Source organism: Microcaecilia unicolor, chromosome 4, assembly GCF_901765095.1.
Source record: "Microcaecilia unicolor chromosome 4, aMicUni1.1, whole genome shotgun sequence".
NCBI classification, from domain to species: Eukaryota; Metazoa; Chordata; class Amphibia; order Gymnophiona; family Siphonopidae; genus Microcaecilia; species Microcaecilia unicolor.
This window is the reverse complement of record NC_044034.1, coordinates 151,246,019-151,262,102: the sequence shown is the minus strand read 5'-3', so window position 1 is coordinate 151,262,102 and position 16,084 is coordinate 151,246,019. Positions and strand designations below refer to the sequence as shown.

At 45.5% G+C, this 16,084-nt stretch overlaps 1 protein-coding gene across 1 annotated transcript in view; it reads right to left on the bottom strand.

The window, feature by feature from the left end:
- The window catches only part of ANO1 (anoctamin 1), a 187,448-nt gene extending 179,374 nt beyond the window's left edge, over positions 1-8,074 (bottom strand). Inside the window, exon 1 of the mRNA XM_030200739.1 lies at positions 7,720-8,074. Coding sequence (XP_030056599.1) covers positions 7,720-7,827 — 108 coding nt within the window. The 5' untranslated portion in view covers positions 7,828-8,074. The remainder of the gene's footprint in view (positions 1-7,719) is intronic.
- Positions 8,075-16,084: the final 8,010 nt, after the last annotated feature.

Below are 16,084 nucleotides of genomic sequence, written 5' to 3'. Positions count from 1 at the left end.
TTTTAATTTTCTGGGTTAAATGTCAATTGGCCCTATTTGTTCTTTTGGGTAGCCTTTTTTTGTGAGTTTTCTTCTTAAAAATCTAGTGGGTACCCTACCATGGCCTCTTACTGGAATGAATGTTTAGATAGTAAAGATAACCAAGCCTGCCCATAATCTGTTTTGATCCTCAGCTGGACTCCCTTCCCCAGGCCTTTACCCTAAACCAGGGCTTTTTTTGAAGGGGTACTTGGGGGTACTAAGTACCAGCACCTTTTCCATTGTCTGCTAAAATTGACCCATGGACCCCAAGTTTTAATGAAAGTGCTCAGGGTCTACACACCAATTCTGCCTTGTGAAAGATCCTGTGACTGGCTGCAGGGGGCCTGGCTATTGTGGGGGTAGGTCCCTCTGTGATCACCCCACCCCTGAAGGGTGGGTGGCCTGGCCTTTGAGAACCGGCACATTTTTCGCTAGAAAAAAAACACACTGCCCCAAACACTATATAACATAACATGTGGACACTCTGCTTTATCATTATCTTTTTACAAAAGTTCCGCTGTTTAGGGATTCGACAAAACTAATCAGTTTTGGAAGATAGCTACTGTATGTTGAGCTACAAACTCATGTGAGCGTCCTACAAAATGTAAATGTAGCCAGGTTGCAATACCTTAGCTATGATCCCAGTGATTCATGGTGTAACCACAAATGGTCCACTATCAGTCATGTACCAATGAAGAAATAAAAGCCAGAGTTATACACTGCTGGACCTAGATGTTTCTACAAATGCTGAGTGACAGATTTAGAAGTGATATGAATAAAGAAATGCAAAGCAATTTGCTCCATCAAAAAACTACTCAAAAATTACACCAGAAGTTTAAATGTTTTGACAGCTCGGGGAAGGGTTTATTAGTTTTGCCCATAGGGACAAAAATGGAGCAAACCCTTGATGAATGACCACATCCTCCTCTCTTCCCTTATCCTCCCTAATATATTATTAGATTTGTACTGAAGGGGTGTCCAGATCAAATCACATTCACAGGCCTACTAGACCACTGGGCATCAACTTTTACTATCCTATGAACCAAATATTTACGAGTCATAGAAGGGGACAGTCATGTTAATCTGAAAAAGCAAAAACAAGCACCACAGACACAGATTTACTGGGGCATACTCTTTCAAGTGTCACTAAACAATTTTTGAAGTTTTCAATATATTTTTGTAAATAGCCAAAAAATGCAAAAAATGGGAGGAAAAGACCTCATCAAACTGAGGCTGAAACCTTCAACAAGACACTATATTTTACAGCCATCAGTTAAAAAAGTAATCACCGGTCTGAAAAAACTCCCCAAACCAACACCATCATATATTTATATTTAATATCAAGAACTTTTAATATCAATTTTCTTTGAAAATGCGATAAAAACCCCACTTATTTCATATGGGCTCTTCTTTTACACAGCACCGCATAAACACAGGCACGGGAGCAAGTCAGTGTTGGTCCCAACGGGGACCCATTTCGTCATGTGCTTTTTCAAGAGACCTCACTACACTGACGCTCTCATCGCTCCCATTAAATAAAGTGTATGGCCAACCGTCAAGATGGCTCCCACTTTCTGTGGGCCATAGATCATAGAAGTCCGCCCGGCTCTGTCCTTGTGTTCCAACCACTGGAGTTGCCATCAAAAACTACTCCAGCCTATCCAAATCCGTCTTGTCACTTGTGGGACAAAGACCATAGAAGTCTGCCCGGCACTGTCCTCACATTCCAAATTACTGAGTTTCCATTGAAGGTTCCATCTAAACATTTGGGGTCAATATTCAAAGTGATTTATCTAAGTAAGAGAGGCTCCTGAATGGTTAAATTGCCTCTGCTGGGGATATTTGGCAGCTTTAAACTAGACTGTGCTGCTCAATATCATCTCTGACTGCCTAAGCTGAACTGGTTTTGTTGATGGTGGTCTAGGGACAGAGTTAGGGTAGAGACGACGCTATTCAGCACTTGACTGGATAAGGTAACCGGACAATCACATTGCATAAACACAGTCCTATCTTTTGTCTGGCACAGCCTGCCTTGAATATCAGAGCATAAAGTGTAGAATGAGTAGAAGTAAATTGATTTTTTACTCGTTCCAAAAGTACAAAGACTGGGGGACACTTGAGGAAGTTACATGAAAATACTTTTTAAAACAAATAGGAGGAAATAATTTTTTCACTCAACGAATAGTTAAGCTCTGGAACTTTTTACCGGAGGAGGTGGTAACAGCGGTTAGCGTATCTGGGTTTCAAAAAGGTTTGGACAAATTCCTGGAGGAAAAGCCCATAGTCTGCTATTGAGACAGACGTGGGGAAGCTACTGCTTGTCCTGGGATTTGTAGTATGGAGTGTTGCCACGATTTGGGTTTCTGTACTTGTGACTTGGCTTGGCCACTGTTTGGAAAACAGAATACTGGGCTAGATGGACCACTGGTCTGAACCAGTATGGCTACTCTTATGTATATGTAAAGCCAGTGGTGGCTAAACCATCACTCACTGTGGCTGAATATTTACTCCTTTGAGATCAGTTTTCAAAGCAATTTTCCCACATTAATTGGGACTTTAGTGCATGCAAACTTGATTTAATGCATGTGAACCTACAAATTAGCACATGTATAATTTTATTTTTGTATTTATTTAGATTTTGCTCACACCTTTTTCAGTAGTAGCTCAAGGTGAGTTACATTCAGGTACACTGGATATTTCTCAGTCACAGGAGGGCTCACAATCTAAGCTTGTACCTGAAGGGATGGAGGGTTAAGTGACTTGCCCAAGGAACAGCAGTGGGATTTGAACCGGCCACCTCTGGATTGCAAGACCGGTGCTCTAACCACTAGGCCACTCCTCCATGCTAAAAAGTTCTAATATGCTCTTTAAAATGTTATTAAAACAAATGTGTGAAATGAACTGAAAACAAATCTGCAGAAATTGAGGGGGGAAGGAGTCTGTTTGGAGGGAAGCCAAATTTTCCAAAAAAAAAAAACCCACCAACATGTTTATGCCTGTACATATCCCCACCTGCAAGTGAAAAGTATGCAACAGTGGTATACCCACGGGGGGCCTTGGGGGTCTGGGTTCCCCCAATTTGGGTTCAGGCCCTACCAAATCCTGAGGTCTGGCTACACTCCTGGTATGCCATTTGAAAATGTCCTCCTGTAGTGTTATTTTCCTTATTATTTTGATTTTTCAAAACAAAGAAAACATGATTTGAAAAAGAAGTACGAGCAGGAGCCTGATAGAATTACATACATGTGGGTTCTCCAACTAGCATAATATCACTGTTAGACATATTGATACAGCCAGTGAAGTCAACAAACTCTTTGTTTAATTACTAACTTGAAGTGTCTTGTTGTATGTGTGAGCAGAAATGGCAACAGTTTTTTTTAACTCTTTTTATTTGAGTTTTGTTACATTTGTACCCCGTGCTTTCTCACTCATGGCAGGCTCAATGCAGCTTACATAGGACAATGGAGGGTTAAGTGACTTGCCCAGAGTCACAAGGAGCTGCCTGTGTCTGAAGTGGGAATTGAACTCAGTTCCTAACCACTAGGCCATGCCATATCCAAGCATTCTAGCACCCTTTTTTGGGGGGAGAGTGGAATTCTATAGAGAGGGCACCAAAAACACACATAAATGGCCAGAATACTGGCATGTATGTTCCTCCATGTGCACATATGTTAATATTCCGGCTATGCACTATTCGATAAAATGCCAACTCAATTGGATGGCATATAGTTTGAAGGTGGCATACACATGAGCGGAGTCTGGGTGGAGCATGGACAGGATGCACAATTACACATGCAAGTTATAGAACATTCTAGCATGTTTGTTTTTTTAGAAATGTAGGTGAGGGCATTTACACTAGCTCTATGACTGGTTTAAGAGCTTGTGTCTAAATTACACATCTGTTTCTGACCTGCTATGCTGGTTTTCTTGAAAGGAAAGGAAATGCGTACTTTGTTTTATAGAATGGGGTCCAGATAGGTGCTTCATGGCACCTAAGGTTCAGGGTTCAAGCTTTTCAGAAGGTATCAGAGAAATCTAGGCATTCCCTTTATAGACCTGCCGTCCGCCTGCCAAGTTCTACATTTCATTGCTGAATATTTGCATTTCATTTCATTTAAAATCCCTTCTAATTAGCCACCTATCTAGAAAAATCAAGGATAAAATTCATCAGGGCCCAGACAGGAGAATTAGGACTATGATGAAAATCAGGAGAAATAACAACCATAATACTAGCAAGCCAATAGTGTGAGAAACCAGAGCATGTATCACTTAAGAGCTGCTGTGCAGCACTGGCAACTTCCGACTCCAATCAAGGAGTTAACTTGAGAATTATTTATTATCTGGCAGTTCCAGTTTATACAGAGACTGAATCAAGGCCAGTGAAACCAACCCCAAGGATAGACTTTATGAAACAGCCAGTTACAATACATTTAGTACTTCAAAGCAAACTAGTCAGTAACTTGGCCCTTTTTCTCTTCTCTTTTTGCTGCAAACTCAGAAATATTTCTTCAGGTAGACTTCTAGCACTGATCAAACCATGACTCCAATTAAAAGATGACACATGACCTGTCCTTTGTGAATTCCACTGCCATCCTGGAGGAAGGGGGAGGGGAGAGGGCAGACGGGAAACGGCAGCAAAACACCTTTTTGATGGGAGGAGTCAAACAAACCAATCTCTGGCCCCGCCCCCAATCTCTTTAGTTGCTGATGTGCTGGGCAATATATAGGTTGGACCATGGCCCCCAGTAGCTCGTCCCATTTCCCTGCCTATGGACTAAAGATGCCTGCCTCCCTTGGATCTCCTCTCTCTAGAGACGGCAAAGCATCTCCCCTCTGATTCTGGTCTCGGTACTGAAAAGGGTTAACAAAGGATATCCTAGACGTTCTACTGACCTCAAAGCCAGCCTGGTTTTCAAGGTATTCTCAATGAATAAGCACAGCAAATGCATTACCTGCATGTTCATTGTACATTTCCTGAAAACCTGACTGTCTGGGGGGAGGGGGTAACAAAAAATTCACAATTTCCCCAGAAGGTATTCTCATACAAATACTAGGGCTACAAATTATGCAATAATAATTTATTAAATAACTCAAATTAAAAATTGTATACATGTGCCACACATACCAAAAGAAGTGGAAGGAAAAAGCGAGTGCTCAATCTAAAACTGGCAACCCTCATATAGGGTAACCGAAAATACTCATAGTCGCACCCGGAAAAAAAAAAACCCTTCCCAAAATAACAACAGTCACTCCAACCTTTCCTTCCACTTCATTGTATGTACGACAAATGTATACAAATTTAATATGAGTTATTTACTAAATTATTATTGCATAATTTGTAGTTCCACCGTAAATTTGTATGACTCTGGGGTCACCAGGTCAGGTTTAGGAAGCCCTGTGTCAGAATGTTGCACAACCTGCCCTCAAGCCAGAAATCTGATTTCTTAATGAGAGAGGAAATGAGAGACTGTCTCAGGTCTCCTCTCACCCTGAGCTCCCCGATTCATAAATCAAGTGGAATTAAATGGCACACGCTCTCCAAACCAGGCGATTCTTCAGTAACTACCTACTTATAAAAAGCTAATAAACTCCAACGTCAATATAGTAACAATAAATAACTATGTGCTAATCCAATACCACCAAGAACGACACATTGTAAGCCACTTTGAACCTGCAAAAAGGTGGGAAAATGTGGGATACAAATGCAAGCAATAAATAAATAAATTTAAATGGAGTACTCCCGCTTTACAGAAAAGAAACACCTTGATGCAATACGTTGAAATTCTTTAAATGCTGGCTTGCATTTGTTATCGCGGGGAAATGCGGGCGTGGCACCTTGCAGAACAAAGTAATTAATTGCTTTGGTGACAGCTCAAATTATCAATCGAGAAGTCATCAAAAGTCCAGTTAACCAAATCCTCACTAAATGCATCTTTCGAAGGACTTCTAATGGTTCCTAAGTAATTCAACTTACCTCAGATGTGCTAGGAAGAACCAACGGCGTGGTCCAAACTCTCTGATCCGTCGTCGGATGGAAAGGATTTTGTAAGTTCGGCTGAAACACGTCTGTCGCCATAGCCTGGCCGCGACAGAGATCTCCCGCCAATAGTCGGATCGAGCAGTAAGATGAAGTCCGCTTCCAGCACTACAATCCCTTTGGGATCGAGATGTCCCTGGAAAATCTCTCCCCATGGATTAGAAACTCCAAAACACACCCTGTTGCTTCTTCTTCTTCTTCTGAGCCGGAGAGTACCACCGAGGGGGTGGGGGAATCTCCAATACAGGGTCTTCCCCCAAACCACTTGAGCAGGGCACTTCTAGTGCAAGATTCTCTCCTCCCTTTTGAGCGGGAGACGCCCAGTAAAGGACCCCCTCCATCTCCCGTTGCCAAAGGGGTCTTCTTTAATCTCCCTATGAGCTGGGGTCCTCCAGTACTGAGTCAGGACGACAGGAGAACTCCAGAACAGGGTCTTCTCCAATTTCTCTATGTATTGTATGAGGGACCTCCAGATCGTCTCCATCTCCCGTTGAGTAGGGGACGTCCTCCGGGTCTTCTTCAATCCCTCTAAAAGCTGGGGACCTCCAATTTCGGGTCTTCTCTTTTTCCTATGGGACAGGGGACCTCCAGGTTAGGGGGTCTTCTGAACTCTCTATGCGTGGGGGACTTTCAGTACCGAGTCTTCTCCTACCTCTGAGCTGAGGTTTGTCCCTTCTCACGTTGGGGAACTCCCATTCGTGCTGTTGTCCTTTTCTCTGGTCCCAGGTTGGCGAGGGCCGCTGCTGAGTTGTTGTTTTTTTATGTGCTGAGTCGCTGTAGAAAGAAAACCTTGCCACTTCTGCCCTAGGGTTGGGGTTGAGGTCGCGCTCTAGATCTCTAGGAGGAAGGCTTTCCTAAGGTTCATTTCTTACCCTTTTCTGTCCGTCTAATCTGTGTCTTTTTTTTTTTTTCTTGCATCTTTCCCTTAATGGTCTTAACATTTTCAGAAATTTCAGAAGCATTACACCTATCTGCCTAGTAACATCCCCCAAAACAAAAACGGGCAACAGATAGAAGGAAGGAGCAAGTCCCTACACTACGTTAACGACTCATTGACAATCATGCTCACGGGTTCAAACAGGGACCCCAGACCCCAACTCTCAGAGAGGGCGTGAGGACGGGAAGGGCAGCCCTCAAACCCAAAGGGGACAACAGTGAAGACATTCCAACCCCCCCCCCCCCCCCCCCCCCAAACTTCCGCAACGCGTGTGGTCTACCCGGTGTGGGCTGCTTTATCATTACAATCTGACAGCCGCTGTTCCTTCTTTCAGCACTCCGGGACAAAGCAACCACATTCAAAGCAAATAGGCTTTAAGGCGCTCATAAATTACGCCGGGGTTTAGATTATAAATACTTGGATGACTGAACATAATAAACTAGAAAAACAGATTCTTTAGAGTCTAAACGGCAGGAAAGCGTGCAAGAGACCCGGTCCGCAGCTCCAGGAGAGAGCCGGCGAACTAACTGCCACTTGTTGCACCCGTCCGTGCAAATGACAGCAGTACGTACGTACAAGTAACTTGCTCAGTCGGCAGCTCCGGCCAGACCTGTGTGCACGGTTCCTGTCATCAGCTCAGGGCTATTGTTCCACAACTCTTACTAAAGTAGGAAAGAAGCCACCCCCTGTGCCCCCCCCCCCTGCCCAGAGCCCATGCGCTCACCACACTCTCGGGCTGCACGTAGCCGATCTCTTCGATCGCCTTGATGTTGATAATGTGGATGCCTTTCTCCTCCGCCGGCACGGCGCGGTACTTCTCGCTCCCCTTCATGCTTGCGTCGCCGGCTCGCTCCCCATGAAGCGCTGCCCGAGTGCCTACAATAAAGAGGAAGAGGCTGAGCTGAAGGCAGGCAGGCTTGGATCCCAGGCAGCCCCACGCCTCTTCCTTGAGCCCAGGCTCCAGCCCCTGGATACTATTTGCTTTGCTGGAAGCGCAGCAGTGCTTATTAAATGGGTTTGCTTAGTGCCGGGCTCTGCCCAATCGCAGGCAGGGAGGGAGCTCAAGACAAAAGCATCGGGACTCCCTTGGAAATTAGGGACCGTATTTGCTATTTGGGATTAATTGTGAGCTCATTTGTTTTGCTTTGAGCTAAGAGAGTATGCTTTTATCTCAGGTTTGTTTATTGATTTATACAGTTTATATACCGTTCTATCCCATGAAATTAAACAGCTGATAAATTTGACCCTAGCTTCAAAGTAGTTAGTAGAGTACATCTCCTGAACATGCAAATACATGTAAACACTGATCAAAGGAATAGTTCTATTAATTACTGCTATCAATTTTTTTTATTAACAATAAAATCGGCATGACAGCTGTTTGGCTCACCCCCTACAATGATCATAATCTGTGCTCTGTAGGTTTGTCCCGGCAAGGTCTATTCCTTTTTCATTTTCTTTAATTGTATAAATGTATTTGCTAGAACCACATCATTAGTTACTGAAACTTCTCCAACTTTGATGTCACCTTTCTGCTGCTATGTTGCACTAACAAGGGGCTAGGAGAAGACTCCCCCTCCCCTTTCTCCCTCAAAAATACTTCTAACATAACAGGAAGACAATCATAGGAGCCAACTTTTCAAAATGATTGGGGGTGCTGAAATTGGTGCATTCCCCCCTCTCTCCTCTCCTCCCCCCTCTCCCTGCCCCCTCCTCCCCCTCTCCCCCTCCCTTTCCTCCGAGTTCCAGGCCCCCTCCCTCCCTCCAAGTTCCAGGCTCTCCTCCCTCCGAGTTCCAGGCCCCCTTTCTCCGAGTTCCAGGCAGAAGCGTAGCCAGGTTCAGTCAGGTTGACGACGCAGGGGGAGCTAGAGCGGACTTCTGCCGGCACAAATTTTCAGTGCTACACAACGAAAAAAGTAGGTGCCAGCGCCAGCAGAACTCCATTTGGGGCAGCGGCCGCTCCCCTGGTGCCCAACCTAGCTACGCCACTGGTTCCAGGCCCCCTCCGAGTTCCAAGCCCCTCCCTCTCCTCCGAGTTCCAGGCCCCCCTTCTCCCTCTCCTCCGAGTTCCAGGCCTTCCTCTCCTTCGAGTTCCAGGCCCCCTCTCCTCTGAGTGCCAGTCCAACCCCAGCCCGCCCTCTTCTCCCTGAACAGTCCTTTGCCCTCGCCTTCCTGCGTGCCGCCCAGAATTTAAAAGTCATCTTACCTCGGGGTCCCGGTGGCAGCAGTGAAAGGCGAGCAGGCTCGGTGCTTCAGCCTTCCCTTCTCTCTCAGCTCTGGTCCCACCCTTGCGGAAAACAGGAAATGAGGACTGGACCAGAGCTGAGAGAGAAGGGAAGGCTGAGGTGCCGAGCCTGCTCGCCTTTCACTGCTGCCGCTGGGACTCTGAGGTAAGATGACTTTTTAAATTCTGGGTGGCGTGCAGGAAGGTGAGGGTGGAGGACTGTTCAGGGAGAAGAGGGCGGGCAGGTCGGGCTGGCTGGGAACTTCCGAAGAGTCAAATATTGGGGGTGCTCAAGCACCCACAGCACCCACGGAGTCAGCGCCTATGAAGACAATATCTCTCTATATAAAACGCACCTCCAACGTTCTATTGAAGCCTCAAGTTTCCCAACGTTCTAAAAATGAAGTGGTATAGATTGATGCTCCTCCATGAGTGTATGCCCCGCCCTCATGCCACAACGTGATGACGTGGAGGGCGGAGCACTTACACTCAATGAATCACATCGCCCACCCAATCCGTGACATCAAACACATCGCGAACGTGAACGACCTGCAACAAAGGGAGGACTACCATCGCCCCGCCCTCACGTCACAATGGAGCACTGACACTTGGGAGGAAGCGAGGGAGCGAGCCAGCCTGAACGTGGGAGGGAGGGAGCCAGCCAGCCAGCCAGAACGTCGGAGGGAGGGAGCCAGCTTGAATGTGACAGTGGGAGGGAGGGCCACGACTCTGAAAGGCGGAGGGAGGGGGGCCCACGACCCTGAAGCAGGGAGGGGGAGGGGAGGAAAAAGGGGAGGGGAAGGAAGGGGGGGAGGGAACACAGGGGGGAGGGGGAAAAAGGGCTGGAGACAGAGGGGGGGCCCCTGCTGCACACTCTCATTCTTTCTCACACACACACACTCTCACACAGACAGCCTCACTCTATGTCACACACACACACACACACACACACACACACACACACACACACTCGCACATTCACTCTCTCTCTCTCTCACACAGTCACTCTCACACACACTATCTCAAACATACACACTACGATGAAAACCTTGCTAGCGCCGTTTCATTGGTCTCAGAAACGGGCCTTTTTTACTAGTAGATATATAAATGAGACTACAAAATTGCTTGGTGTTAAACAGGCTGCAGCTTTGTTTATTGGTGAGAATTGTATAACCCGAGCTAGTAAACAAGTGGAATTTTATTTATTTAGAATCAAGAACAAGTCTACCCACCATTCACAGCAAGGAGTCATACTGCAATAAAGCCTGCTAATGTAAACACCATGTTTTACCCGCCATAGCAGCAAAGTGGAAGTCCTAGATGTGGACCTCGAGGTCTATAATGAGCTGGGACCCAATATTCACTGAAGCCCTGCCCAGAAGAACTTCCTTCTGGGCAGGCTGTAGCTCAGGTACCCCCCTACTAGGAAATACTCCTGAAAGGCAGTCCCCCCCCCTCCACTAGAAAACAAAGCTGCAGGCCAAAAGGCGAATTCTATAGTCTCCAAAAACCTGTTCTATTAAAGCGCCAAACCTACATCAGACAAGTGGACCCCATCATGGCCATATAAACCAGGGCAAGTGATGTCAGCCCACAAGTGCTTAATTTGATAATCACCACATTCAATAAGTTATGTTTCGCTGAGTAATAAACTAACATGTTGAGAGGAATACAATATAGTTGGCGGTTAGTTTCGCACCCTGAAGCAGCCGGGGTTTATTACCCAGCGAAACAACATGGTCCATGTAGGCGGTGGACCTAGATAAGGACACTTTCAAAAGCTAAGTTATATACATCCTTTTATAAATTATTAAAGCAGTAAATGATAATGGAGTTAGCATATGCAGATATAAGTGCAATTATGGGTTTAAAAATTGTGTGACTGATGAGGAATAAGGCGAGTCATGGGCTGTGTGCTCATTTGAAACAAGTCGTCACTGAGGTCACTTCTGATGAGTGTTGAGTGTTGAGTGAGTAAATTTCCTCTTGGCTTCAGACTGCTTCCGTCCCTCCATCAACTTAAATATATCTATACACACACATTTTAAAATCTTCTTATGCATAGACTTTGGGACAGCTTCCCAAAGCTCAGCCATAGCCATTGAGGCTGGTGGCCTCCTATCAGATCTATCCTGTGCAGCTGGACCGGAGTTCCACTGGATGAGGAAGAGGAACCCATAGAAGAGGAAGAAGATGGGGCACTAGAGGAAAAGGAAGACACCTTACTCCTCTTACCCTTTCTGGACTTAGCAGACCCAGACATTTTGGACTTCTTTTTAAGAACCGCTAGGGACAGAGCCCCAATCTCACCCAGAGCCATTGCAGGAACTTCAGCTGACACAGATGATGCAGCAGCCACAGCAGATGGACCAGGAACTTGTGCAGTCAAGGCCTCAGCTGAAGATATAGCCGCAGTCTGGTTTGCAGGTCTTCTGGGCAGCTGATGGTTGATCTCATAGTCATCATCATCTAGGTCCTGCAAAGAAGAACAAGAAGCAGGAGTAGCATCTGTATACAGGTGAGGGTGTCCGCCATATCTCAGTCCCTCGGGCATCTGTGAGAACCATGGTTCTCCCAGGGGTTCTGCCACGGGTTGTACCAATCCAAGTATCTGGGGGTCTGGGCAATTCCCACCAAGAGGGCAGAGGGGCCCAATGGGGGACACTGTGGCTGCAGCCCCAATGTGGAGGCAACCAATCAGAATAATCCTCTCTCCTTCCATCCTAGGCATCTTTCCCTGATGGTTCCTGAAAATGTCTAGGAGAATCAGTAGTAACATAGCCAAAGGGACCAGGTCTGTCTGCTTGTGACTGCCCTGCACCAAAGCCTGAAGCACTTGGGTGCTCAGTGAGAGGTAGACCAGGAACAGAACTTCCTTATCTGACCCCAGAGGCAACACTGGGAGTGACAGACAAACCCGGGGCAGGAGCAACATGGGGGAAAAGATCGGCAGGAGCATGCAATGAGGGAGAGCCAACAGCATCATTAAGCTGTAAGGACACAGCAACCGTGGCTTTTTATCTTTTTTTAGAAGGCCTCGCAAGCACTGAATCTGCAGCTATCAGTGCACAGGTAACCTCTTTTGATCACTGTATTGGGGAGAGGGGTAGGGAGGGCAGGCTGCTTAGAAGGAATCTCTGCCGTGACTGGTTCTTGGAGGAGGACGACCTTTCATTCATGCCACAACTCCCTCCTTCTGACCATGAGAGACTTGCCCCCATTGGAGGGAAATTCCTGCCGGGCTAATTTTAAATGATATAGCCCAATCCAGGCTAGCCTCTGCCCTCTCTCAGGGTCTAACAAGTGAGGCAGACCTTATCATCACTTTCTCTCTCCCCCCCCCCCCCCCCCCCCCCCGCAGCAAGGCCCAGCTGAGCCTTCCATACCAACTGTAAAAAAAATTGGGGTTAGCTCAACCCCGCCATTAAGGGACAAGCTCCAGATGAGCTGTTCACCCTAGGGCACTTCTTACTTTGGCTATATTGCTCGTAGAAGTTTCTGATGATAAACAGAAAAGCAGCACCCAATCAATCATAATGGAAATGACTAAGCCAAGGACCTTTCAAGAACTTCCAGCAAGAGTGAATGAGACACCAAAAAGAAAAGGGAGTTGTTATAGATATTTTTACTTGCACATATACAGAAATAAGATTGAAAATATGGTGCTTGGGTGTGGTATGAGTTTGGAACCGAATCTCTTCTCTAAAGCTGAAAAGCAAGAAACTGGCTATTTTGTGGTTGGAAGCACTGAACTTTGAATTTTTATTTCACAATATTCTCAAAGGTCTCTGGAAAATAATTTTTAGGATAGATGCATAGTGGCAGAGCAAAGCAGTTACTACACCTGTTGGGTCAGATAAATAACGTCTACCCTGTGGCCAGAGTGTCTTTATCTTATTTGTGTGAAGTAATGGCGGCTCTTATTCCAGATGTATTTATGCCCTCTGGGTTGGCCATGGGTGAAAAGCATTTGTAAGAGTGAGAGAGACTCTCTGGCACTTCTACCAGAAATGAAGGGAATGGCAAATGCAGCTGCAGGGTTTCAGCTAGTAACATGTGTTCCTGTCTGCACCCAAAAGGACATTTTGATACAACTTTCTTTGAAAAGTCTGAGCATGCATGGCATTAATGGCACTGAAGTTGCAGTGGAATACGTTTGCTCATGTAGTCAACGTACGCTCATGATGAGTGTGCTTTAAGGAATCCTGTGACATACTTTGACAGGTACCAGTCAGCACTGATAAGGTAAGTTTCCCAATGGATAATGAGCTGAAAACGCCTTGGTGCTATTTTTTTTTTTCTAAATATGAAAATTGCCAGTTAAGAATTAATTGACCAAGTTTATATTCTATATCCTTGTTTGGAATATTAAATTAGTCAATTAAATTCTTAGCAAAGTCAAAGGCTGCTAAGTCATACAACATTCTCCCTGTAGGTCTGGGGGTTCTCACCCCAGTCCTTGGGACACACCTAGACAGTCAGGTTTTTTATGATATCCACAATGAATATGCATGACAGGGTGTAGGCAGACCTGCTATTTTGGGCGGGCCCAGAGTTAACCTGGGTGGGCCCTTCCCACCCCCACCCCTACCCCTGTACATACATACAATATAGTGTTTTTTTAAAAATGACCCAACATCTGCCCTTCTTTCTCAACCCCCTCCCCCAGTCCTACCTCAGAGCCATTGCCCATCACAATTCCTATAGGCAACATGCGCCAGCCCTGCAGACTTCTCTCTACCACATTCCCACCAAAAAAACAAGAAGTGACATCACAGAGGCCAGGACATGATAGAGAGAAGCCTGCAGGGCTGGTGCAGGATGCCGCTGGCAGTAGCTCTGAGGTAGACTGGGAGGGGGGGGGGGGGTAGATGGGCAGATGCCAGGCCACGAGTGGAGAAGAGGGAGAGAGAGTAGTGAGGTGCTGCCACTGAAGAGTTTTGGGGGCTTCATGGGCTGCTGACTGGGTGGGCCTGTGGTAAGAATGGGTGGGCCTGTGCCCACCCAGGCCCACCCTTAGCTATGCCACTACAGATTTGCATGCACTGCCTCCACTGTAGTTCATGCATATTCATTGTGGATATCATGAAAACCTGACTGGCTAGGTGTGTCCCGAGGAATGGGTTTAGAACCCCCTGCTATAGGTTCTTTATTAGGGATGTGCATTCATTTGAAATGACATTTACCATTCATTGGCAAACAAAAATGAGCAGAAAAAACATAATATTTCACATGTTTTCGTGTAATAGGGCACACTCTTTCACAATGTTGCAAATTATTCACAAAAGGCTCCTTTTATTAAGCTGCGGGAAGCACTAGCACATGCTTACCACAGCTTATAAGGGAATGTGTACACGCAAACACGTGCTAAAAATATTTTACTATTTTTTGAGGGGGTCTCTGGTGGGGGTTTATCTACTTTTCTGTATGCTGTTTAGTGCAGGATTTGCACTTGGGCCTTTAATACCTACAGAATAGGTGGTGGTAAGGGCTTGTGTGGTAATTTTTGGTAATGGCCATGTGCTAACAGTAACATTAGTGTGTGGCCATAAATTTGGAAAATGGAAAATTGCCCATTTTCTGGCTGCAGTAAAAACGCTCTTAGCGCATGGGAAAAACTAGTGTAAGCGTGTGCGAAGTCCACTTTCTACTGCAGCTTTGTAAAAGGACCCCAAAAAGTTTGCACTCTTTCCCAATAGTGTGTACATGCGTGAATAGTGGTAAAAAGTGAGCCCTCTTTCTGAAAGGGTTCACACTCAATGATGAAAAGAAAAGAAAATTCTGGAAACAGCACAAGAAACCACACAAAACCATTTTCTGGTGCATACTCTTTATCCTTATTACCGCTCCCAAGATTGGTATCTGATCTCACCCTTGAGTCCAGAACTTGCAGGAGTGGGCATAGATTTCACTGCAGGCTTGGTGTTTTGATGACTGTGAAAGGGTTAAGTAAGTGACCATATTTGAAGCTTGTATGTAATGACCTGAGCTTGCAACAGCCCAGGAAGAAATTCGTGCAGAATGACTATTGTGTGCTGGGAAGAATCAGCCACCTGCTGGAGTTTGTTGGCACCCAGGACAGCAGGTTTCCTGACAAATTAGAAATAATCGCCACAGCACCATAACATATTTCTCCTTTATCCCTTTAGGATGTCAAAAGTCATGGAGGATGAACATAGAAGGGACATAAAACTAGACAGAGAGAAAATTACCCTCCCTTTCCTATCCAAGGAATATGTAGAGAAAACAGCCACAGGACATTTTGAGCTGGAAGCCTCATTCCCCTACAAACTAAACTCCTAGGTTTGGCTTACTTTTAATAATTTACCTTATGACCTTTTCTTTTGCATTTTTAAAGTACAGAAACAAAGTTTGATTTCAGCACTAATACTTTGAGCTCTTTCCCCTGAAACACTCAGACCTCTCTGGGCTTGTCTAGACACGATGCCAAACTACTGAAAAGGAAATGCTCTGAGACTCTCTTATGGGGGTGCACCCCCCCCCCTAGATCTATGATAATAGTTTGGAGACCCAGGAGCAAATGAAATTTTTAAAAAAGTTATGCCCGTAACTTATGCAGCAAGAATTTTCAAGAAACCGAGGAAATTTTTTAAATAAGCAAATATGAATTCTATTTGAAAAAAAGGAATCTGGGACTTTTTAAGCACAGTTACAAGTGTAACAAACCTGGGTCACTTCTTAACTCCCAGATGTGCTTAGGATTTAAGGGGTTAATCAAGTCTGTGCAGATATAATTTCATTCATTTTATTTTATGCAATCTTTATTTATAGATCCTTTTCAGATGCTAGAAATTTGATAGAGTGAGACACTTGAGTCATGGGGGGGTTTCCCTTCTGCTGGGTCAGA